Source organism: Dendrobates tinctorius, unplaced genomic scaffold (assembly GCF_039654945.1).
Source record: "Dendrobates tinctorius isolate UK_male_01 unplaced genomic scaffold, ASM3965494v1 ptg000032l, whole genome shotgun sequence".
Classification (NCBI taxonomy): domain Eukaryota; kingdom Metazoa; phylum Chordata; class Amphibia; order Anura; family Dendrobatidae; genus Dendrobates; species Dendrobates tinctorius.
Window position 1 is genome coordinate 14,590,214 of NW_027361700.1, and position 25,613 is coordinate 14,615,826.

At 44.0% G+C, this 25,613-nt stretch overlaps 2 protein-coding genes across 4 annotated transcripts in view; both read right to left on the reverse strand.

Moving 5' to 3' along the window:
* SNX11 (sorting nexin 11) overlaps positions 1–7,543 on the reverse strand; it is a 193,379-nt gene extending 185,836 nt beyond the window's left edge. Inside the window, exon 1 of the mRNA XM_073572439.1 lies at positions 7,531–7,543. The gene's annotated coding sequence lies outside the window, so the exon portion shown is untranslated. The remainder of the gene's footprint in view (positions 1–7,530) is intronic.
* Positions 1–25,055, reverse strand: part of CDK5RAP3 (CDK5 regulatory subunit associated protein 3) — a 50,669-nt gene extending 25,614 nt beyond the window's left edge. For 2 of the 3 annotated variants that reach the window (XM_073572434.1, XM_073572432.1), the window contains exons 1-9: positions 24,942–25,055; positions 21,469–21,514; positions 20,022–20,153; positions 13,047–13,147; positions 9,051–9,099; positions 7,336–7,514; positions 2,975–3,111; positions 2,267–2,420; positions 2,103–2,192 (exon numbers count right to left, since the gene is read on the reverse strand). In XM_073572434.1, coding sequence (XP_073428535.1) covers positions 2,103–2,192; positions 2,267–2,420; positions 2,975–3,111; positions 7,336–7,514; positions 9,051–9,099; positions 13,047–13,147; positions 20,022–20,153; positions 21,469–21,514; positions 24,942–24,947 — 894 coding nt within the window. In that variant the 5' untranslated portion in view covers positions 24,948–25,055. Of the gene's footprint in view, positions 1–2,102; positions 2,193–2,266; positions 2,421–2,974; positions 3,112–7,335; positions 7,515–9,050; positions 9,100–13,046; positions 13,148–20,021; positions 20,154–21,468; positions 21,515–23,607; positions 23,632–24,941 lie in introns of those variants that run through there. The other variant, XM_073572433.1, reaches the window with a different exon arrangement.
* Between the last annotated feature and the right edge of the window lie 558 nt (positions 25,056–25,613).

Genomic DNA, 25,613 nt, shown 5'->3' on the forward strand with positions numbered 1-25,613 from the left:
ACAAAAATTTTCCTTTAGACCTAATATTCTTTACTTTCGCAAGGGTAACAGGAGAAAATGGACTATACATGTTGTTGTGCAATTTCTCCTGAGTATGCAGATACCCCATATGTGGGGGAAATGTACTGTTTGGGCACATGGTAGGGCTTGGAAGCACCATTTGACTTTTTTAATGAAAAATTTGCTGGTATAATTAGTAGCCGCAATGTCACGTTTGGAGAGCCTCCGATTTGCCGAAACAGTGGAAAACCCCAATAAATGACAATAACAAAACCCCTTAGGGAACTTATCTAGATGTGTGGTGAGCACCTTGAACCCACAGGTGCTTCACAGAAGTTTATAAAGTAGAGCAGTGGAAATGGAAATAATAAAAAAAAAAAAAAAAAAACATTTTTCCAAAATAAATCCTTTTTAGTTCCATATTTTGCATTTTCATAAGGGTAACAGGAGAAATGACTCCATACCATTTGTTGTGCAATTTCTTCTGCTTACACCAATACCCCATATGTGGGGGGATACTACGGTTAGGGTGCTCGGCAGGGCTTGGAAGGAAAGGCGCACCGTTTGATGTTGCGGAGTGAAAATTGCAAACTGCCATTGTAGTGACCAGTACATTATGCCCAGCTCATGCTTCTGGAGACACGCACCTGTAATTTAGGAGGGCTCGAATCACTTCAGAATTGCCAAACATGTGGACGCTATATGTGGGTCTAGGCACATTGGGGCTCAGAAGGAAGGGGGGCATTTGGATTTAGAAGCACAGAATTTGCCGAATTTCTTTTGGGGAGCGTGAAGCCATTTAGCTTTTCCAAAGCCTTTGTGCTACCAGTAACGTGGAAGCCCCTATATTTCCGTTGACTGATGACGGCCCTGAGTGGGGACTTTTGAGTGCTAGCAGCGATCGTGGGCATTACTGCGGGGTGTCAGGTGTCACATATAGCTGACACCTGCACCCGATCGCCGCTGCACGATCAGTACGCTGTATTAGTACTGCTGTTTGCGGGAACGCATGTCCCGCAGAGCTGTACTAGTACAGCACATGTCGGAAAGAGGTTAAAATCTGTAATTGGATATTTAAGGAAGCAATTTCATCTAAGTTTTTAACCTCTTAATATATTACAATCATTATATTATATAGAACTGTGTATTTACAATTGCTCATTTTACCTTTCCACCCAGCTAATTCTTCTCTTCTCTGTGCTATGTAAAAACAGGAAGTTTCCTGTACCTGTATGACTCATACCCTCTAATTCCTGAGCCACCTGCTCCCCTCCTCCCCGTTGCCGTAAACTTATTTTTTTTTATAAATTCTTTATTTAAGAATGTTGGAATAAGCATTATAACAGCAAAAATGCCAAGAAAATTCAACATTTGTTTTTCATAAGGGGTACAAATTTTTAGGGAACTGGAGGGAGGAAAAATAGGAAGGGGAGGGGAAGGGGGAAACAAACCCCTCTTGCCATAAACTTTTGCAGCGACTCATTACTTGTGCAAAGAAAATTGACCTCCTGTTTCTACATAGAGCCTAGCTGGATTCAGATAGTCAGTTTTTTAATCAGAATAGACCTAATGGAAAAGAGAAGAATCAGCTGAGTAGAAAGGTAAAATGACCAATTGTAAGTTCACAGTGCTATACAATATGATGACTGCAATATATTAAGAGGATACAAATTTTGATGCGAGGAGTGCTTCTTTAACACCCCAGCAAATTCGAATGATGTCTGCTGCATTTAGTACATGGTCTGACGGGTGCTGTATGACGTATAGCTTTAGTTTTATTTCAATCTGAGTCACGTATTGCTCCGTCAGACTCTGTACTAGCCATAACCCGGCACAATAGGTTTTATAAGTGGCCTTTAGTAGCCGCCCTGAATCACGGCATATCTTCTACCACATTACACAATGAGATTAGTTGATTCCTAGAGGGCTCAGAAGTGGGACCCTCTGTAATCAGCTCATGGTTGACGAATCCTCCTGTTCTTAGATACGGCCCAAGCTAAACAACCCTCAAGTGACTGCAAGGATAAGAGAAACATAGAAGTAGTCACCTAAGGACATAAGGACTCCCCACGTGCAACGTTACCCCCATATAGGCATCTTACCTCTGTTCCTGAGACAATGCCCCAGTCTATTTCCTCTGAGGTCTGCAGCGATGGAGTCTCTGTAGTTAATCCCAAATTTCCCCAGTCTATCTGACAAAAATATGAAATATAAGGATTGCAGTGACAGTGACCATAGACTTCTATGGAACATAGGCTACTCTTACCTCTCCTTCTTCTGTACAGAGGGAAACCTCCTCAACCTCCTTGACTTCTGTCCGTTCTACAGTTACTGGGACTTCTCCAGTTTGCCACTCGTATACCAAGGTGTCTCCATGTTTCTGCACATAGCAGATTAGAGGAAGAGCATGTTCAGAGGAGCTAACGGAGAAAAAGGAATTACGATAATTCTTCAATATTTAGTCTCTTGATTTTTGTTCAGCTTTGTTCAAAGGAATCTGTCACCAGGTTTTTGTCACCTAATCTGAGAGGAGCATAATGTAGATACAGAGACCCTGATTCCAGCAATGTCTCTTCCTGGGCTGCTTAGTGTTGCTTTGACAAAATCAGTCTTTTATCAACAGGAGATTAGTAAAGGCCCAGTAAACCTGCTGCCAGGTAGTACTTAGTACTCCATATCCATGAGCTCTGTGTAACCCCGCCAACATCACTGATTGGCAACTTTCTGTGTACACTGTGCATAGGCAGAAACCTACCAATCAGTGGTGTGGGAAGGGTTATATAGAGCTCAGTATTCAGAGAACTGCTAGATAAAACAGTGATTTTATCAAAACTGCAGCAAGCAGCTCAGTAAGTGATAAATTGCTGGAATCAGGATCTCTGTCCCTACATCATGCTGCTCTCAGATAAGGTAGCAAAAACCTGGTGACAGATTCTCTTTAAAAACAGGTAAAAGAAAATGAGACAACACTTACCTATCACAGACAAAAGACACACAGGCCTGGTACAATTCGATTGCAGGTAGAAGTCCAGAAGCATCTGATCCGACCTGTCTAAGGGCTGCGGGGACATCCTGGACCAACATCTGAAGTTCCTTACGAACATCATCTCCCTACAAGGGCAAAAATGGGAAAGTACGGATACAATGTAGATCAATGCATTACTCCACTCTCCCTGTCTGTAGAGCATGTATGTGTACGATTCTGCCATTAGATGCAAGTTGCCTCCCTTCAAGAAAATCAAGCCGACCACAATCTAAGGTGACATCATGCCAGACATAGAGAGAAGAGAGCTGTTATTCTGCCACATCTCTCTCTGTATGCAAATATGGATAGTCCAAATAATCAGAGAATGTCTGTACAAAATGTAATTGGGCCACGCAAACTAATGACTACTGATATTACATCACATTTGTAAACACAAATTACCATTGGTTGGTAGCACGGCCTCCCTTATAATAAAAATGTCCAATAATAATGGAAAGCGTTTTGTACAAACAATTACAGAAAAAAAATTATTTATCCAACCATTTCTAGTAAGGGTGCAGTACTATGGCCATATAAATCAGAGGCACGGACTCTCCCGACCCAAATGTGACCGCTGAATAGAAATATATGAGGCCGTCACACTCGGGTGGGTAGAGCCGCCAGCCAGTCCATGCATTGTGGTCTGATCCATACTGCTGTCTGACTGCGCCCTATTTTCAACATATATATGTTATTAAATAAGCACTGATCGACCTGTTCTCTCATTACCTGGAAGTTTATTAAAGTAAATAAAAAAAAAAAACAACAACCTTCGGCCAATTTCACACTTCCGACTTTTACAAATCTAACATGCTCAAAAATGCTTAACCGGCAATAAAAAAAGTACTACAGACAGCCTTTTTTGCGGACGATGTTATCTTGTTTATGGCCAATCCAAAGGACCACTTACTTAATATTATGCCCCTACTAAAGGAATTTGGCTATCGAACCAATTGAAAAGCGTGGCAGCATCTCCAGCTCTCACTCCGGGGAAGGGCCCATCTTGTTAAGATGATTAGTATGGCCAAACTGATGTATCCTCTTCAAACAATACCCCTTTCGCTCAAACATTCTGATATCAACTTTCTTAATAGCCAAGTTAGTCAATTTATCTGGAGAAATAAGCGCCCTAGAATTGGCTTGTCGAAATTGATGGCCTCCAAAGAAGATGGGGGGCATAAATTTCCCTAGCGTTCGGAATTATAATTTGGCTTGCATTATGCAGTATATCATCGACTGGATACATAATAGATACTCTTACACAGATACCGCACTGGACGCAGGTTTCGTACATCCCCTAGATGTGACTGCTATTTTGCACTCACGTCTTTCTTGCCTTCCCCCTTCTTTAAAACATTCGGCTCTATTTAGGGACACAATTGCAACATGGAAGGTGGTAAGGAAAAAATACAGTCTTTCATTTAGATACAGGAAAGATGTATATTTTTGTACCGTGTTAGCCAGTAGATAGAAAAATATTCAGAATTGAGAGTCCTTAGTGGTTGATACCTTTTAATGGCTAACTGAAAAGATGATCGAATGTGGTGTACTTAATTATTTGTACTAAATGTCCAACTGGGGGTCTGTATGTGGAGGAGACAGGGCAAAAGCTTAGAACAAGGATGAATGCTCATTGTCACACAATAAGAGAAAAAAGAATGGATCTACCTGTGGCAAAACATTTTTGTATGATGGACCACGACATCAGGGATATGAAATTACTGGTATTGAAAGGTAACTTCACATCTCAGAGAGAGAGAAGAGTCTGGGAGTATAAATTTATGACGACCTTTGACACTCTCAATGCTGGAATGAATGTGTCACAAGGATTTATGTCTTTTTACATCAATTAAGGAATTTGCTCCTAAGACCTTGTAGGGCATCACAACACATTAGGAGACGCCAATCAGAGGACAATAAAACATCCGGACTCCTTATCTATGAACTGGAGCAATATTTATGTTTCTCCCTCTCTTAATCATAATTCTGCTTCACGTCACTTGTCTCATCTATTGCATTTTTTCTGTGTTGTACTGTGCATAAATATGTGACTCTTCAGATTTGGTATTAGTCTATGCCTGATGAAGAGACCTGAGTAGTCTCGAAAGCTTGCAATGTGTTACCATCTTTTCAGTTAGCCATTAAAAGGTATCAACCACTAAGGACTCTCAATTCTGAAAGTCTTTCATTTAGAATCTCTAAGTATCTACCAATATGGGCAAATCCTGAATTTCCCCAGGGTATAGAGAATAGAATGTTCATTGCCTGGTGATAGAAGGACAATTTTAATATCTCGCACCTCCTTCACCCGGCAGAATCTAGATGGTTAACATGCTCTGAAGTACTCGAGAAATACCAACTACACCCCTCTCACTCCTTTCAATATGAACAGATCAATCGTTCGATTATGTCCAATCTACAGGATGTTGAATTCGAATCGAGGCAAAATTTGCTGGATGATTTGCTTCAACATCCAGCAGGGATTCCTTCGATTTCTGCGGTCTACTCAATATTGAAACCACATTTACTAGACCCTCATCCAGATGCTTTTTATAAATACTGGAGGCTACACTTAGATGATGTTGAGGCTCTCTCTAAGATTAGAAAGGGTTGGTCTCTTTTCCGGAAACACATAATAAACGAGTCTTGGAGGGAGACTCAATTTCAAATCATGCATGGAGCTATATATACCTTTAACATCCACAAATCGGTTCCTAATTCTGACAGGCTTATAGCATGCCCTAGGTGCCAATTGCCTAACTCTGATCTGTTGCACAGACTCTGGTCCTACCTCTGTGGCCTTTTTCTGGGACTCAGTTTCAGGAACGATGGCTAAATTATGGAATAATGTAAAACCGCTGTCTCTATCAATGGCGATCCTACACTATTGGGGAGATCTGGAGTTGGGTGATTATGGGGAGAGAGGCCCTCCAAAACTTTTACACACCATTCTAATCCTGGCTAAGAAATTAATTCTCAAACAGTGGCTCAGTTCTTCTACGCAACGACTATCAGATTTGATAGCCCAACTGCATCACTATATGACGGTTGAACAAGGAGATGCACTTACAAATAAAGGGTCACAAGCAGGTAAATTTCTTGGAAAATGGAAACAATTTATTGGTAAATTTTGTAGTACTGACGAGAGATGAAAAATAATCGAACCCTTCTCTTCAACAAGATGGTACCTTATGGAGGATCTTAAGAATGGTATAGGTCCTCTTCGGTAGACGGACTAACATACTTGGCATAGATGGTGAAGGGTATCAGTTGTTCGGGAGTGGAATGAGATATGCGTCTGGTTAGGTTCAATGTGGAAGGTTGGGAACCCCCCCCTTTCCCCACCCTTTTTTTTTTTCCCTCTTTTTGATGTTTAATTGTGATGCTGCTCTTGGGAATGTTATATAGGATGGAGAGTACAGTAAAGGTAAATTTATTATTCTCGTAACTGGGACACTCTTAAACTTTCACTCTCTGTTTGTAAGGCTGGAAGTAGCTATCCAAGATGTTATTATCTTTCTGAGTCTAGATGTATGATATTGTTCCGTTGATACGGATAACACATTTTTATTGTTACCCTTTGTTATTGTAAAATTTTCAATAAATATTTAAAAATGCTTAACCGGCTACTGAGGTGCTTGACTCGAGGTTGGTCCGAGCTGTGACTCTCAGACATGTGTAATAGGCCATGAGCGGAGTTGGCTGCAGCTACACAGTGTCTGGCAACATTGCAGTATCACAATTCAACATGACATCTAATGACTTCCTATGTTGTTGTCCTACAACCTACAGTCACAAACGTTTCCAAATGTTTGGGATTTTCTGCTGAAAGTCACAAGCCGCACCACAACTTTTCTATGATTTTACTTTTTTTGGTGATGGTGGTGGAGGAGGGGGGGGAGGTTGTTACAGCAAAAATTACAGCTCTAAAATATAATCTAGAGAGAAAATCGCAGGCGAGTTGCATAAATGATTTTAGTTGTGCGAATTGTCGGAAAACTGCTGTCATACGACATGTCACCGTGTAGCTCCAGTTTTAAGCCCCTGACAGACACTCATAGGGGTGCTTACCTTCCGGGACAGGTAACATTTTGGACATGTCTGCCTTTTGTTTTCTTATGGAAATTAAATTGAGGGGCAATTTTGAAGTCTGCAGCGTGTCAGCATCTATGGCAGACTTTCAGCATAGTTATCGCCCCTTTAAATGTAAAAGGATAAAATGCACCGTAAATCTTCTAGCTATAAATACGGATTTAGATGCGGATTCAGTAAATGCATCAACCCTAAAAGTAATTATTTTGTACACTTACAGTGATTCCATAGCGCTTGCAGCTGCTATAATACTGTTCTCGCTGCTCCGCGGCCCCCTGCACACACTCCTCGGCCCGACGCTCACACTCCACCACAAGCTGTTGACACCGGGTTATCTGTTTCTTTAACCCAGGGATCTCATAGCTCACATTGCGCATCAGCAGGCTGCCACTCTCCGCTAAAAAAGACGGGAAACACGATAATCACAAGCTTCATAGTTATCTATACCGCAAGGATAAATCCCATAATAAATACATAAAAAAAGTACCCCCCTCCATATGAAAATGTATAATAAGTGACAATTAATGATTCCCAACATATGAAAATGCATAATAAGTGACAATTAATGATTCCCAATGTTATAACTCGAATAACTCGTGCATGTATGTTTGACCACTTCACTGCTGGCTCCTTGTACATTCTAACACCCTCCATACACACTGGACCACTGTAGGACGAACCCGCCGATATTGACGGGTTCAGCCGACACACTAATGTGAATGGGAGCCCCAATTATTGTAGGAGAAGATATCAATCCGCCTTGTCAAATGTTCGATTGCTGATTGCTTTGTTCTCCTGGGGATAAGCTGCCGTCAGACATATCTGTTGGTGGTTTTCTCATAGAGAACACAGGAGCGCTTGGCCGAACGAGTGGGAGGGCTGACCGGAATGGCTGACAGCCGAATGATCGGCCAAAACATTGTTTGTCCAAAAGTTATTTCAAGTGTATGACAAACTCGACACAGTTTATGCATGAAAGCTGCACACTGATTAGGTGTGCGCACAAGGCCTGCTTTCATTGTGTAATTTCATTCAGATATTGTCACATTTTCCAATTTTGGTCAGTTTATGTTACCATGTGGTATTGGAGCTTATTCAGGAGTCAGAAAGTGATTATGGTAGTCAGTTTTTATCTGGTGCGGTCTTGACCCCTTGAAGACCCCACAGATCAGCATATTAAAGGGGCCCCTTTAACGTTTACACAGGCACAGCAACTTTTCTGTACGGCAGATCAGTTCCAATGAATTTAAGTTCCCTGAATTTAAGGTTCATATATAGATACATAAATGTCCACAACAGTAGAATATGAAGAAGATACCAAAGTGCCCCCATAACAAAGATGGAAACAGAGCAGTTCCTCTTTATAGCTCATTATTACGGCTGCTGCCCCCTATGACTATGCCCTTGCCTAGGAGCAGCCCATCAAGCACAGGAAGACCACGTGTCAAAATTTGTGCATCATTATAAACCTTAATTATTATTCTTATGTATTTAAACCAGTTATTTCAACAAAAATACAATACAGGAACAGTGAAAATGTCAAGAAGGTGGAAGGCATACCGCTCAGAGCCTTACGGAATACTCTTAAGACCATCATGCACATTAGGCTAATGGCAGCGAGACTCTCCCCCAACAGATGAGGTTAGGGGAATGGTGGATCCGACCCACTGAATCTCAAGGCTGATCCTTCTTTTCGGTGGAGGATCTCTCTTACAGGACAAAAGGAACGTTTGGACAAATATTCCTATATGAGAGACTTGGGACACATAGCTGTCAGCTGAACGATCATTTGATAGTGTGTAATAATGTGTATGGGGGCCTTTAGAAATAGCCAGTTCTTATACTTAATATCACCCACTATATGCAGTCTTCAGTGAGCGTTTTATTATATATTCATGGTTTTCAACATGTGTCCTATATTTGTAACACTCACCCAGATAGGAATTATCAGCCTGGTATAGAGAGATCACTTCTTGCCAATCCTGAAAATAAAAAGATATATAGGAATGTCATAGATATGTCAGATGGGAATATCTTATTAATGAAATGTTGTTCATTTAACACATTAGGGCTTATTTCTGAGCTCTCATTTTACTGTTTACACCCTGATGAAGCTTGTGTGAAACGCACGTTGGAGTCTGGGGTGGCGGCAGCATCTCCACCATAAACCCGGGTCAGTCACTTTTTTCATCACTTATTCTTAATGCCTCACACTTGTGTTTGAGATATTTCTCTTTCACTACTTTTTAGCTAAGCTACCATTCCCATCTCTACATACCCCTTCTTAGTGCACTTGCACCTTGTATACAAATACAGCTCTGGCAAAAATTAAGAGACCACCACATCAAAACCCTGTCATGGGCAGCCCATTCTCCAGACCTGAACCCCATTGAAAACCTCTGGAATGTAATCAAGAGGATGATGGATAGTCACAAGCCATCAATGAAGAACTGCTTACATTTTTGTACCAGAAGCAGTGTGAAAGGCTGGTGGAAAGCATGCCAAGACGCATGAAAGCTGTGATTAAAAATCATGGCTATTCCACAAAATATTTCTGGACTCTTCCTGAGGTAAAACATTAGTATTGTTGTTTCTAAATGATTATGAACTTGTTTTCTTTGCATTATTAGACGTCTGAAAGCACTGGGTTTTTTAATTTTGACTATTTCTCCTTTTCAGAAAAAAAATAAAAAAAACAAAATGTATTGCTTGGAAATTCGGAGACTTGTCAGAAGTTTGTAGAATATACCTATAAAGAGAAAAATCAGACAAACTGAATATTTGAAAGTGGTCTCTTAATTAATATTAACTAGTATAATACTATATACTGTATATTATATATATTTCATGTTCGTCTGCCTCTAGATTTTAACATTGTCCTTTACAATTTGTCTTGTACATGCTTTTTATCTTGTCAAGTGGTGTTCCAACAATAAACGTAAAGAGTTTGTAATTTTGGGGTATTTACTGATTATTCAAGGCAGTCCTCTAGGTTTTATAGTACGGTAATTTGCTTGCTTAAATTAGTGCATAATTGCACCTTTATATGCCCTGTATTTTTGATTAGGGTTATTTTCTTTCTCTTATAGGTTTCATGTCATAGATGTGCAAGATAGGAAAATCTTATTAATGAAATGTTGTTCATTGAACACATTACTGCTTATTTCTGAGACCCCATTTATACTGCAGCACCCCCTGTAAAGCGTTCTCCACGTAATGTAACTGAGATTCCTGTTCACCTACGTGTAACATTTGTCCAGTTTAATAAAGCACTGGCATGGTAGTAAAACGTGTAGAATTACTTCCCTGGATGTGTAAGGTGAGTGATAAAGCCCCAGAAGCCGAGAAACAAGTGGCAGACAGTGATTTGGCTACACGGAAACCACATGCAAATACATCACAGTATGGCCAAGGAAGATTAGCTGCAGACTAGAAATAACACCAGCCGGTGACTACATACACAAGGTGGGCCGTTCTAGCCTTGCTGGGATGGAAATCCGCTATCCTTGCACTTACGTTCTGGTGGGCTTGTGGTGGGTTTACAAAGCACAGTGATTCTGAAGACACTGTAGTGGGGAGGGAGAGAGGAGCCGCCATAACCAGTGATCAGGCAGGAGGTGGATACAGACTACCACAGACCCCCATTATCTATGCCGTGGTAAATTACAGCTCTCTGCCTATAGATTAGAGACACTTTTAGGTACAGACTAATATATAATACATAACCTAAGCCGCTTCCAACAGGACTCTGGGTTGGGACTGCTGGGTGCTCAGCGTGGGACATCAAGTGATTTGAAAGTTTACATAGTATTAGGTGAACCAGTGAATGCGGGATAGCAAGTCATTATCCACACCACACATCAGAAGCTCTTTTCCTTATTCCTTCGGACATGCAGAGCAGATTACCCCGGCTCAAACTTATGAGTTGCTTTTAATATGAAGATTCAGTAATCTTCTAGGCGACCATATAACATATGTGACTTCCCTGTACACTGCATAAGGAGGCCTACAGCTTGCAACACAGTAATGTGGATGAAACCTACTGATGGCAGCCAACCATCTAAGGGTGTTTTCATATTGGGTTTAGGCACCTGTCCGTTGGCCCCATCAGGGCTTACATCAGAACCCTCTGCTAAACGGGACTTGGACGTATGCGCCAACGGGCCATAGACTATAACGGTGCCGATAGACCGAGTGCACGTTCGCTCTATCATTTTCAGGCGTTTACGCCTACTGGAGAAGGACACTCAGACGTGGTAGACTATGTCTGGGTGTCGGTCTCCAGTAGGTGTATACCGTACACCCTAAAATGATGCACAGCAGAGAGCACATTCGCTGTACCGGCACCATTATAGTCTATGGCCCCGTTGGCGCATACATCCGAATCCCATTTTGCAGGTGGTTCGGATGTAAGCCCCGATGGGGCCACCTAATGGGTGCCTAGATGCAATGTGAAAGCACCCTAATGTGTATAAGGGCCTCCCGAAGGCAGATAAGTCAAGAATCAGGCAACTGGATTGCTATATGTTCAATCCTTTTTTTTTTCCCAGATGAGATAGACCTTGACCTCGGGCAGAGTGTTATTTACACAGCAAGGTTATTGTGAATAAGTGTTTCTAGGAGCGTTCATTTCACAATAACCATGTACTCTGACCAGGCTGCTGATCACCCGACGAACGAGGAAAACGTTGTTCGTCAGGTGAAATGATCTTTTTTGCTGCACAGTTCTCAGCAAGGCATCTGCGTAAACAGGACTCGTGCTACCGAACAATAGCAGCCAATGCGCATGGAGCGATCTATTACACATTGTTCAATGTGCATCTGAAATCTGAAGAGCGGTCGACGGCTATACAGGCTATTAAACAACCTCCTTATTGGTGAATATTTACCGGGATGGAAGCTCTGATGCCAAAAAAAAAAAAATCATATAATATAGCAATATGTATGCCCTTACTAATATGCTGATGAGACTAGGTCTGCGCTGAGTTAAGCGACAGCCTCTCGCTCAGCAAGCCTTCATCCACACAAGTGTTGAGAATCTTGCACAAGGGCAGTAGACAAGTGCTCTTCGATGAAGGTGTGCAAATTAGCGCAACTGGACACCGGCCCCTCCATCTGCTGCCACCTTATAGGAAAGGGTGCGATGAAAACAGCGGCTTGTTGAGTTAGGGAGGCATGGCTTAAAAGCAGCGCAGACCAAGGGCATACACATTAGTGTATAACATTTATAATAGTAGCCCTAAGTGGACAACCTTTTTCAGTGACAGTGACCAAGTTCTGTTTTGGTCATTTGAAGAACCAAGATGACAATGGCTATATGGCTTAAAGGGGTAATCTGTCTCTGCATCAGAAGAGAAGACTTAATAGCTGTCTACAAATATCTCAAGGGCTGTCACATTGTAGAAGGATCATCTTTATTCTCATTTGCGCAAGGAAAGACTAGAAGCAATGGGATGAAACTGAATGGGAGGAGACACAGATTAGATATCAGACAAAACTTTTTGACAGTTAGAGTGATCAATGAGTGGAACAGGCTGCCACGAGAGGTGGTGAGTTCTCCTTCAATGGAAGTCTTCAAACAGAGGCTGGACAGACATCTGTCTGGGATGATTTAGCGAATCCTGCTTTGAGCAGGGGGTTGGACCAGATGGCCCAGGAGGTCCCTTCCAACTCTACCATTCTATGATTCTAAGTAAGCAGGGTCAATGACATTGCGACCCCACACAACTGCAAAGACGCGTGCACGATTTGCAGGTATCATGCATACGACCTACTTAAACAAGACACGTTCATGATACCTGCAGATGATGAGCAAATCTCAGGAGGAGCTGGGGGTAACGAAATGAGTGGCACCAAATAAACCCCTTTAATTCTACAAAGGAACGTTTTCCACTATATGCCTTGTTTGTACAGATGAATAGTTTCCTACCTTCATTCTCTGAGATGAATACCTTCCAAACAGGTTTCTGGTTGCAGCTTCTGTTCCCTTTAATATCTCAACAATCTTTAAGCAGTGGAAGTAGTTAATATCTGGAAGTTGGAACGATTGAAAAATATAATATTAACATCTATAAAGCCACATTCTGCATCCTCTTATAGAAGCCCTGGCATCATGACAAGCCTTATCAGTATATCTCCCAGCCAGTAAACAGCATTGGGCACAACTGCAACTGATCACACCGGGCAAACGTGCAGACTTGATACCGATTTACGATTGCATTTGCGTCTTTTTGTTTTTCTGCCTTTTGGTGGGTTTTTTTTTTTTTGCCTGTTTTCGATAGCACCTTAATCTTCTTTTAATGTCTATTTTCACCTGTTTTTATTCTATATTCGTCTTGGTGGGTGGTGTTTGGCGTTATCAGCTGATTAAACAATTGCAACTTTTTATTACATTTTTGCGCAAATGTACTGCAGTCTGTCTCTGACATGAATTTATATATGCCTGATTTTTTTCATTTTTGAAAAATGTTGTGACATTTTGGTGGAACATGCAGGCTTTTTAGGATAAAAAAAAAGATAGAAAAATAAATGATAAAAGATGTGGCATTTTAAAAAATTTGGTGCAAAAAATGTTACCGAATATCACAAGACAAAAAAGAAAAGTTGGCTTTATATATAAAGCAAATGATGATTTTTTTTTTTTTAAATAAAATTTGTATGACATTGTAGGCTTTAGCAAGCGGCTGCCATTGTTTAATAACTAAAACAGGATTTTTAGTTGCTTACCGTAAAATCTGTTTCTCTGAGCCTTCATTGGGGGACACAGAAACCATGGGGGTGTATGCTGCTGCCACTAGGAGGCTGACACTATGCAGAAAAAAAGATAGCTCCTCCTCCGCAGTGTACACCCCTCCGACAGGAAGTAGGATGTTCAGTTAGTAAGAAAGCAGTAGGAGAAGCAATCTGTGAACTAGACAGAAACGACAGAAAACAAACTCAAACTGTAACACTATAATACAGTAAAAGGCTGTTCAACTTGGGAGGGTGCTGTGTCCCCCAATGAAGGCTCAGAGAAACAGATTTTACGGTAAGCAACTAAAAATCCTGTTTTCTCTATCGCCTTATTGGGGGACACAGAAACCATGGGACGTCCCAAAGCAGTCCCCAAGGGGAGGGAACAGCGGACAACTCCCATCAGGACGAGGGACTCGCCATCGTCCCTTGCCAGGTCAACCTGCAAGATCTTTTTAAGCTCGGCATGGGCTCTGGAAAGCCTCGTGGACCTATGGAGGACATATCCTCTGTGGAGGTGTCGGGCAAAGACCGAAAGAGCACCGCCAGGAGGACAAACACTGCCCGGGCAGGGTGTGTCGTATTCAGGGGAACGCAGTCTTTCCTGACCAGGTGATCTCACCATGCCAACCGGATTCAGCGATCAGCCGCTGACCAGGAGGTCGGAAGACCTCTACGCTTCAAGTCCAAACCTGATAAGAACCGTTGCTCTGGCTAGATAGCCTGATGAGAGAGCGTCATGAAGGGTACGTCCGAGGACACTGAATCATTGATCCACCGGAAGCGCACCACAGCTGCTACAAACTCTCCGAGACCTCAGGAGTAGTTGAAAGTCTGAAAGGGAAGGCTACCAAATGAACAAGAAGATAATGCACCTGTCTGTTTTGAAAAACAAACAAAACCGAAATTTCCGAAGTTCTGAATAAATCAGGACCTGGATAAAGGTTTCATGGAGCAAAGTAAAAATCTTGCGTTTCTCAGAAGGTGAATGCTGAACGCAGAAGTATTTTCCTGACCAAAAAACAAGGATGGACTCAATCCTAGATCCTCAGCGAGCCATGTTGAGGAAATGCACTGCAGAACAACGAGGTGAGCCCGAGGAAAGGGGACAGCTCACCCTTCTGGAGGCCTACTTAAACATTTGGTCTGGAGGAGCCAAACCGAAGGAACGGCAAGTTGGCGAGGGACATCTTTAGGGATAATTTCGTTTGTGAAACCGTAAGCCAAAAAAGGACCCTTAGATGGGAACGAGTCTGATGGACTCGAAAGTGTAAAACCATGTCCTCAATGCAAGAAAAAAGGTTTTTGGACAGAGAGAACGGTCAATTCTTCCAACCGGTCTCCAGAGAGAATGTTCTGATGAGCAAACTCGGCCACTCGAATATAGAACTTTGCAACCCGGTGGAGACGGGGCTAGGATAAGATATAGCGGCGGGTGCTTCCAAGGTTGAGCATGGCAACTGCTGTGTGAGCTTGCCGTTGGTATCCCTGAGGGATGCCCGTCTAGGGGAGGAAGACCCGTAGTGGAGGTAACTGGAACCGGAGGGCTTGTAGTCACAGACGTAGTGAACTCTGCAAAACTCTCCGGAGTGAAAAGATGTATAGAGGAGCCCCTTTGTTTAGAAACGGCTGAAGTCAGTTCTGCAGGCTGAGATCAAAAGAAAAAAAAAAATGAACAGTCTAGCAAGGAAAGTCCCTGAAAAAATATGTCAACTGCAAAGAAAGCTTGCTCTAGGTAGATCACTTATACACTAGAAGACAACTAGGCTGATGAAAGGAAGATGAATCAGTCTGACGATGTAAATGACCAAATCCATGCTTGGTCCTCTGGAACCGGGAAGGAATTGCAAGGAAAACACGCACCAGAGAATAACAGTGAAAGGATACGGTTCCAGCGGAAGGGAGAAACTTGTTATCACTAGATTCTCCATTAGATCCCGGACTGGATCAGGTTTCTACCCTGGTTGATGCTTGCGCAGAGTCAGATCCCCTTCCTGTCTGAGGTGGGATACTTGTTCCCCTCACGGTTGGAAGTCTCATCTCTGAGCTGCTGTAGGCTTTATCCGGGTGTCTGTAAAAAAGGATAGGTAAGTATCGACAATAAGGGGCTCAAATATTGTGGTAGCTCAAGGCCCTCAGTATATACCAGAACCTAAAAGGTACTATTGGCCAATCATTAATAAGTATAACACACCAGGCAGTAAAGATGGCCTGCGGATAGTACTGTAAACTGACCAATTGAGTAGTTAGGAAAAGAATAATCAGAACGTGTGGACAAAACTCCTGCGGAGCAATTCACACTTAGGGTCCAAAGCATGCCGCAGTAAACTGCGACGATCCGTAGCGGACACAAGAGTGTCTAACCTACCTGAAGGTGGAGTATCTACTTATGCTGCTGCCGAGATCCGCTCCGCCTGTACGCGGTAGGGCCTAAATTTTAACTAATAACAACCCACAGATGTTATACGCTATGGAATATGTAGATGACAGGAGTCCTTGACTCACCTGAAAGCGGTCTGTACCGCAGCTGCAGTCCACCAGAAGTAATACATACCGTCACCTTCCCCTGAGTGGCGATTAGACGGGAGCTTAGGCAGAAGTTGTAAAAGACCCTGAGGGGCGCGAGATAAGGCGCCTTTGACTCACCTGACAATGGGACAGAAGAGCCGGACCGGTGTATCCGATCAACCTCGGGTATGGTTGAGTTACCGGAAAGACGGCAAGTATCGAACAAACACGTCTGGAAGAGGTGTATGCACGTGCTCGATAGGAACCGAACACTGCTGCAATGGGACGCGAAGAAGCTGAAGGCTGGAGCGTCTGACTTACCTGAATATGGTACAGAACACCAGTACCACTGCAGCGGTCAGCGAAGCCACGTCTCCCCTGAAGCACAGCACTTTCGACCACTGTACCTGGTGCGTCTGAAGCCTTGGTAGCGGATAGCACCCAGCTGTAATCTGCCCCTATTATCTTGAGAGAGAACCCGAACAAGGGTATAGGAAAGAGCCAATTTTTGTTGCGTGAAGGTCTGAATACCTGACGACATTAGGCAGAATCACAGCCTCTGGGATGCGGTCTAGGCCTGAATACCTGACGACATTAGGCAGAATAACAGCCTCTGGGATGCGGTCTAGGCCTGAATACCTGACGACATTAGGCAGAATAACAGCCTCTGGGATGCGGTCTAGGCCTGAATACCTGATGACATTAGGCAGAATAACAGTAATACGTGTAGTGTGCTGCACCACGAAGACTGTCCTGAGGTATAACTTGACCAGTCCGTTCTTTTGACTGTAGAACAGTAGGCCTAGAATCAGAGGGAGACTAAACTCTACTCTCTGTTGTGCGCCTTGGTCGCAACCTCTGGATCTGCTGGTTGTGGTCAGCATCTTACTACACTGACGCACAGCAGACAATTGCAGGGTAACACGGACTTGTATGAAGCTGAAAGTCCGGCCCAAACACAGCAGACGTGAAGGGGTAGAGGCAGGCCTTTATACTGCTTAGAGCAGAGCAAAGTCAACGTCCGGAGGGCAGGAAAATGAAGGACTAATGCCTGGGTGCAGGGGATATGGACGCAGTTGTTATGCCGGGGCACCAGCATCCCTATGTGAGTCTGCCTATCATTCCAGTGAATGTACAGCTCTGGATTATTATTGAACCAGGATTGCACTGCTGTAGATTATTACCGGTTATAGGTAACTAATAAGACAGTGACTGAACGGCTTCAGAGCACTGTACGGTTTCATATTACCCTTACGTCTGTGGCTGTACAGCACCAGGGTACTATTACGTCAGTGACTATACGGCTCAGAGTACCATTTCCGTCAAACTGTGCGACTGCAGAGTACCATTGTGAGACTGCATGGCTGCAGAGCACTATTACGTCAGTGACTCTAACGCTCCCGAGTATCATTACATCAGTAACTGTTCGGCTGCAGAAAACCATTACGTGGCTGAATGGCTGCAGAGTACTACTACGTCTGTGCCTGTAACGCTCCTGAGTACCAATACGTCCGTAACTGTGCGGCTGCAAAGTACCAATACGAGACAGTATGGCTGCAGAATACTATTACGTCAGTGACTGTAACGCTCCCGAGTATCATTACATCAGTAACTGTTCGGCTGCAGAGAACCATTACGTGACTGATTGGCTGCAGAATACTATTACGTCTGTGCCTGTAACGCTCCTGAGTATCAATACGTCAGTAACTGTGCGGCTGCAAAGTACCATTATGTGACTGTATGGCTGCAGAGTAGTATTACGACTGCAGAGTACTATTACGCTGTAAGGCTCCGGAATATCATTACGTGAGTAACTGGGCACTGTAACGCTAGAGCCACTATTGATTGTACGGCCCGGGAGAACTTATTACGCCAATTACTGTTGTGCTCTAGAGGATCTAATACCCGAGGGACTATCACTATAACACATAGCAGAGGAGCCAATACCAAAGTAGGATAATCTGCCACATCTCTGGACCTGCCGATAGCGTGGGTCTGCTAAAATTATACTGTAAGGGACTTGCGGTGACAAGGCCGGCGCTGCCCGCAGGCAGAAATCATTATCGGTGCACTCACCCCCATATGGCCGCACAGGGCCCCCAGCTACCCGCATTAGAAGAGGGGCGCTGTGCAGACCTCCACTCTGCACAGCCCGAGCGGGGGCGTATCTAACCGTGGGACTCAGGGCGCAGGCAGGAATCATTACAGCAGGAAGATGGCGGCGATGGGTCTTCTCTGTGCGCCGCAAGGGAGCCGGACATAGGGCGGAGTTTGCGCCGGGAGCTGAAGAGAAACAGGCTGGAAAAAAGCCCGCCGGGTACGAGAACGGGGGGGGCGGAGCTACCAAAGACTAGGCCGCAACTGAAGCCGGGGCCTAGATTAGACACAGGAGACCGCCGACGGGGGGGCGGCGCGGAGGCCCGAAAAACTAGAAAAACCTGGAGCTATCCCCTGGATCCTACCGGAAAGGTCAGGTGCGGGGGGAAGTGGCGGGGAATGAGCCCCGCGCTGAGGAGAGTAGGCTGCTGCCCACCGTCACCTATTCTGTTGAATAGGGTACGAGCTGGGGGAAGCCTGAAGAGATCTGCCAGCAGTAGATGAGCTCTTCACATGTGCGGCAGGAGAGTGGCCAGATGAGGGGAGGACTAGGCCCGATTAAGCCGGCCAAGACTAAAAGGGGTTTCCTCTTCTTTATTTTATCTTCTTATGCGAAGTTCTTTCCTAGGAAAAAATGGTACCTTTTCTCCCTGTGGTGTCCAACGTCCGGAAAAAGGTTTCAGGACGTCACGTCTCATCCAACAAACAGGCTCTGGTGGGCGAGTAGGTGGGAGACGAAGGGCCAGGACCGGGTCTGCCTCACCTAAGCACGCTTCTGTGCTAGGGGTCTGGGTCCTGCCAGCTAGACGTAAGAGGATACGGGGTGGCAGTACACGCCGTACTCCTAGTCTCTTGTGGGAGTACAGATGTGACCTTTCACACTGTATCCCTCCTGTACCTGAAAAGGAACGACACACATTGAGGTAGATAAGGGTCTAATGAAAGACCCGTGTCCACCTCCTACTGACACTAAGCTAAACTGAACATCCTACTTCCTGTCGGAGGGGTGTACACTGCGGAGGAGGAGCTATCTTTTTTTCTGCATAGTGTCAGCCTCCTAGTGGCAGCAGCATACACCCCCATGGTTTCTGTGTCCCCCAATAAGGCGATAGAGAAAGTAAGTTTACCTGTCACTAATTTGAGATATTTTTTATCACCCTCAGGGTGATACCACGTTGTGTCTGGCTGCATGTGTCTGAAACGTTGCAGTCTGTGATGGAGGCAGGCCACAAGATTTTGAAACTGAATAATTTGGCCATTGGGCATCCTAGTAGGTGGCGTTTCGGTCGCATGTAGTATCACACTTAGGTCAGCTTCACATATCCGATATTCACCGTCTGAGTACAGACCACCATGTCGGAACCGCCAACGGCTCTCCTGACCCAAACTCAACAACCTCATAGGGATATATGAGGCTAGAGACAGGAGAACCACCGCCGGCCCAGACTTTGCAATCTGTACTCAGACCGGTCATGTGAAAGCAGCCTTACAGTGGAAAACCCATTTCATGATCAGCTCCATTTTGTTCAATATCTCGGCATATGCCAGTATTCCCAATATCTCTCACATGTTCCTGAAAGGAGATTCCTGATGTCCTCATGTTCTGGCATGTCCTGAAGTGCTTGATTCACCTTCTCTCTAATCTGCAGTACCTTGCTCTGCCACTTGAGGACGCAGTGTCTGCGATCAACCAGCCAATCTGTGAAGGGACAGAAAGACAAGCAGCAGTCACTGAAGGTCAATTATACTTTACAATGTTTTTCTCACACGTCAGCGACTTTATTTCACATCTGCAAAAAAGTTCTGGTTCCATCTGTTTTTGGTTCCCAAGCATCTCCTAGCAAACAGGCAGTGACAGTGTGAACAAGGCTTAGGGTGAGATCACACGGTCAGGCTTTTTTCAGGTCTTTGGTTGTAGATCAAAAGTTTGGATTCAGAAAAGAGGAGCAGTAGGATCCATCCTTCATACTTTATCTCCCATTATTATTCATACATACAAGGTTTTGGCCTCAAAATTGCCTCAGAAAACCTAATTGTGTGGCCTCATGTGAGATCTCATTCAGAAATTAATGTACATGTTCTGTGATTTTCATGGACTGGACACGTACTCCTTATAATCTATAGGGTTGTTCACATGTCTGTGGCACAGTTTTCTCCTGTTAGTCATGTAGTGTCGTTTGGCCACAACTACTTGGAATTCTGGTAAAATTCCACTGTTTTACCACCATTTTTGCAAAAATTTAACATTTTGCCTAATATGTTGAAGCATTCGGTCTCCCGCACGCATCCGAAATCTGGTAGCAAGAACAGAATCGATTTGTAGAACCCTGGTCCGGCAGCCATGTCAGTAGTCCGTGGCCACCCTGTATAGAACCTCCTACCTACCAGACTCCCCCATTCTGATTAGTAGGCCCAGTGAGACATCATACATGCATCACACAGCATCGGTATAATCTACAACTACCTGAAGGCAACAGACGGCTCTTCAGGATTCTTGTCTGGTGGTCACTGACTACAAGCGTGGCTGCTGGACTTGGGTCCTGCAAACTGATCTGTAAAATCTGGCCATCAGTATGGAGCATTATGTATAAAGAATTGTATGAGCCTCCTATTTTAGATTTTACTAGGTGTTGGTGCAAATCAATTTTGTTGATCCGGGTCAGCATCAATGTCAGAAATCTGTGGCTGCTGCAAATTAAGAATCACCTCTTACCTACTGCAATCAGAGGCTCTTCCTTTGATTAGCTGGCCTGATGTTACATGTGCGTCTAGCCACAACGATGACAGGCTGACTAATCAAATAGGAGCCGCGGATGCCGGAAGGTAGGAGGAGGATCACAGGACTCCTGTCCAGCAGCCGCAGATTGCTGATGAGACCAATGGACCAGATGCTGCGAAAGGATTTGCACCAACACCACACTAGTCCTACTCGTAGACATGGGCATAAATTATTTCTGGGTCAATTGCATGCTTGCCTCGATTCCTGGCAAATATCCTGAGAAACATGTACTCACCCAGCAATTTGCTGGTCTGGATGTCGATGGGCACATTTTGTAGGTCCTATAAGGCAATAAAAGAGAATGACATATAAAATAAAGTAGCTTATAAATACGTGGGCCATATAAAGTTACCCTCAGTAAAGTCATTCAGTAGAAGATACCCAGACACCCACACACTTTCCATATCTCTACGATTTCCGATTCTATGATTCTATGATTCTATATCTGTGGCCAAGACACCTGTACGCATGTGTTTTCATGAACACATCCAAGAATTTCATTCACATTAGATGGTGTGTCCGTCTCGCCTAGCCAATGTAATTCTAAGGCCGGGGTCACACTAGCGATTAAATCGGACGAATGCAATGCGATAAGAAATCGCATTGCATTCGTCCCAATGTTATTCTATGGGGCAGCTCACATCATCCGATTTTTGATCGGATCCGATCCTCGGACCGAGACAATCGCAGCATGGTGCGATTGTCACCGATTTTCGGATCGGATTCGACAATGTAAGTCTATGGGGGCGAGAAAAAAATGGGACTACAAACGGACCAGATGTGTGACTTGCGATAAAATCGCACCCGGTGTCCTTTAGCAAAAGCCGGCAATTCTTCCAATACAGTAAAATCACAGAGACCGGTTAAATAAAGAAAGAATGATTAGATCTAGACACATATATATATATATATATATATATATATATATATATATATATATGTATATTATACATGTCATAGAGACACATTTATACATATATTTCAAATTCATACAGTTCATCATAGCAGAATAGCCGCAGAAACATTAGCCGGCTTTTGTATAATCATTCTCCTGGCCGACATGAAATGACACATGGTTTACATATAGTTAACCATTTCATTTCATGTTTTTTTTGTTATGTCTATCACTATTATTAGGTGAGGGTTTGTGGGTAAAATTTTGCAGTTGTAGGGGTTAATTTAAGGGGTTAATTTGTTGTATTAAATTGCAGGGACTCCTGCTGACGTCACTGAGGCTGCAGGGAGTCCCCGTAATTTAATACAACGAATTAACCCCTTAAATAAACCCCTACAACTCCAAAATTTTACCCACAAACCCTCATCTAATATCTAATTAATAGTGATAGACATAACAAAAAAAACATGAAATGAAATGGTTAACTATATGTAAACCATGTGTCATTTCATGTCGGGCAGGAGAATGATTATACAAAAGCCGGCAAATGTTTCAGCGGCTATTCTGCTATGAAGAACTGTATGAATTTGAAATATATGTATAAATGTGTCTCTATGACATGTATAATATATATATATATATATATGTGTATGTATTTAATGTGTCTATATCTATTCATTCTTTGTGTGGGGAAACCTGTCATTGGGCTCCATTTTATGTCCATTTAGCGATCCTGCTAGAAAATCTCGCCAGACGGATGTCAAACGGATCCTTACATGCGATTAAAATCGCATCAATGAAGAAAAATCGCATCAAAAACGGATCACTGGTTAAGATACCTTTGTGCGATTTCGGACCGTTAAAATGGGACAGATTTTTTATTCGTCGTGTGTGACTCCAGCTTAAGGCGTATTGTCAGTTTTACCCACGTAAGACCTCCACCATTAAATAATATTGTCCAGGATATAAAACAAAATATTATAAGAAGCAGGAGATATGCTAAAATAAAAAAGACATACTCACCTGCTATATACCCACCTTGCCGGTATTTCACCTGTCCTGTAGGTATGAGGTGCCTCCACGGTGATTCCAGCATGGGGAGACCACCAGATCAGTGGCAGGGAAATTACCAGGTGACAAAGTAATTTTTTCACTTTAGTACAGTTTTATATCCTGGACAACCCCTCTAAGTCCCAGTGAATCCACAGATCAGTCTGTCCATGCAATGCTTGGACTGACTTTGGACTCCTGACCAGAACTTACATATACCTACAAGGATGTACGTTCGGATCAGGAGACCTGTGGTCATTCCTGGCATTGTGGCCTGTATACAGACCATGAAATATGGTGTCTGAACCCGGCCCAACTGTCACAACCGGATGGGGCAATGCCTGCGCTACCTATATGAAAGCTTTCTTTAAGGTTTCTTCATCTGGAAACAGTTTTTAAACCCAAAGGGAAACTAATGGCAGAACTCACCATATAGTTTTCAGATCAATTTTGGAACCAGATGAAGTATCATTGCAAGCAGCTTTTTATATAGATATGGACCAGTGCACAAGTCATGGAAATAAAACATCTGGCCAGGCACAGATGATACATGTGAACCTGGTCTAATTAGGTAGGGAGGCCATTCAGGGGTTAAGGATAGCTGGGTAACAGAACACAGCTGTACCCATCAGCCCATAGTCATTGATTTTCTGTGATGACTATTCTCTGCAGTATGCTGGTTATAATGAACAGAGGACATGGGACAGAGGTGGTGTAAATCCACTTGCAGGACCCAGTCCATCAGTCAGGTCAGTAATCTATGACTACTGGATGGGAGTCCGGAGAACCGCCGCTCTTACGTTCTGTCTCTTCTTTTGATTAGCCAGACATCACACAGTGTTACACTGCAAGGCTGGTTACAGAGGTTGTCCACTACTCTAGCATCCTCAGGATAGGTCATCAATGCCTGATCAATTGGGGTCCGACACTTGGCACCCCCGCCAGCGAGCTCTTATCGGTGACGGCGCCTGCCGGCCAGAACTTCTCACTTGTGGAGGTGACCGTCTTCTGATAGTGGCAGAGGCTTGGCACTGCGTAGCTGCCTCCTATTCAAATCAATAGCAGGTGGACGTGCAGTACCCTGTGGCAACTACTGTCAGAAGACGGCCACCTCCGCAACGGAGTACTTCCGGCCAACATCGATAACAGCTGATCAGCGGGGGGGTTTCCGGGCCCCAATTGATCAGACATTGATGATGACCTATCCTGAGGATGCTAGAGTAGTGGACAACCTCTTTAATTAAAGAGGAGCTCCGGATGCCATCAGATAAGAGGCGGTCCTCCGCGCTCCAGATTAGTGACCTCGCCGCTGGACCAGGTCCTGCGAATGGACTTGCAACATCTCTAACTTAATCCCCCGTAGCGATGAGTCCCAGCAGTGGGGCCGTGTGATCACCAGGACAATCTCCTTGTTTGGATACTTCTACGATTCCCTGGATTTATGGCACTAAGCAGGGGCCACACATTCAGCAATCTCCAGTGTATCCTGTAGCTCTGACAGCAGCATGTTTAGGTCATATCCTATGCATTATCCTCACACCTATATCAGTCCAACATTACACAAAGCCTGAAGTCTAGGATCACAGCTGTGCTGAGCTACAGGTGACAGCCACCGGTGCATGCTGGGACTTGTGGTTCTAGACCAGCTGCAGCGCTAAGGGTTTGCCTACACCCTGATTCACAAGACGCTGCACGGTCAATGTCTCTGCACCATAAACCGACGATCTGCGACCACACAGCGCCCCCGCCCCTCCCGGACAGACCTGCATCCCGGCTCCGGTGACTCTTTGGACACGTGTACCGGACACACTGCTCTCCACCAATCACAGGTTAGCTTGCCCCGAATAGTCTCCGCCCATACATGGATTCCACCAATGATGGAAGGGCTGATGACGCGAAGAAGGTAAAACGTTCTCATGGCCAAGCTGTAGGTGCAGGAAGTAGCACTAGGGGGCAGCACTGACATCCTAGATCCTATGTAGCCTATGAGCTGGTTCTTTATATTGCATTTGCAGCGAGTTGGTTGCTGTGACCGATAGGGCGAGCAGATAACGATCACAGCTTCCTTATTACACTTTTTGTGTAATTTTTTTCTTTTGGGTGGGAAATAAATAGGGGTCGGGTCGATTGTCACAATGTTCTGGGGCTGTTTTTGAATCATGACATTTTTTACTACTTGTTTCTTTTGTAATGGCACAGGGTGAATATACAGAATTCCGTCAAGTACCAGACTCTGCTGCACAAATCCCAGGCAGAATATTTAGGTTTGTGCAGTTAACACTGATACGGATCGGCAGGCCGATTACCCCATCCATTCTGTGTCCATGCTGCTTGTTTCAGAACCACGTCAGGCCCTGGCCATGGAGGGTCAGCAGTGATTTACATCGACATCAATGTGAAAACCTGCACATGTAAACCATGCCCGACTCTGTCCG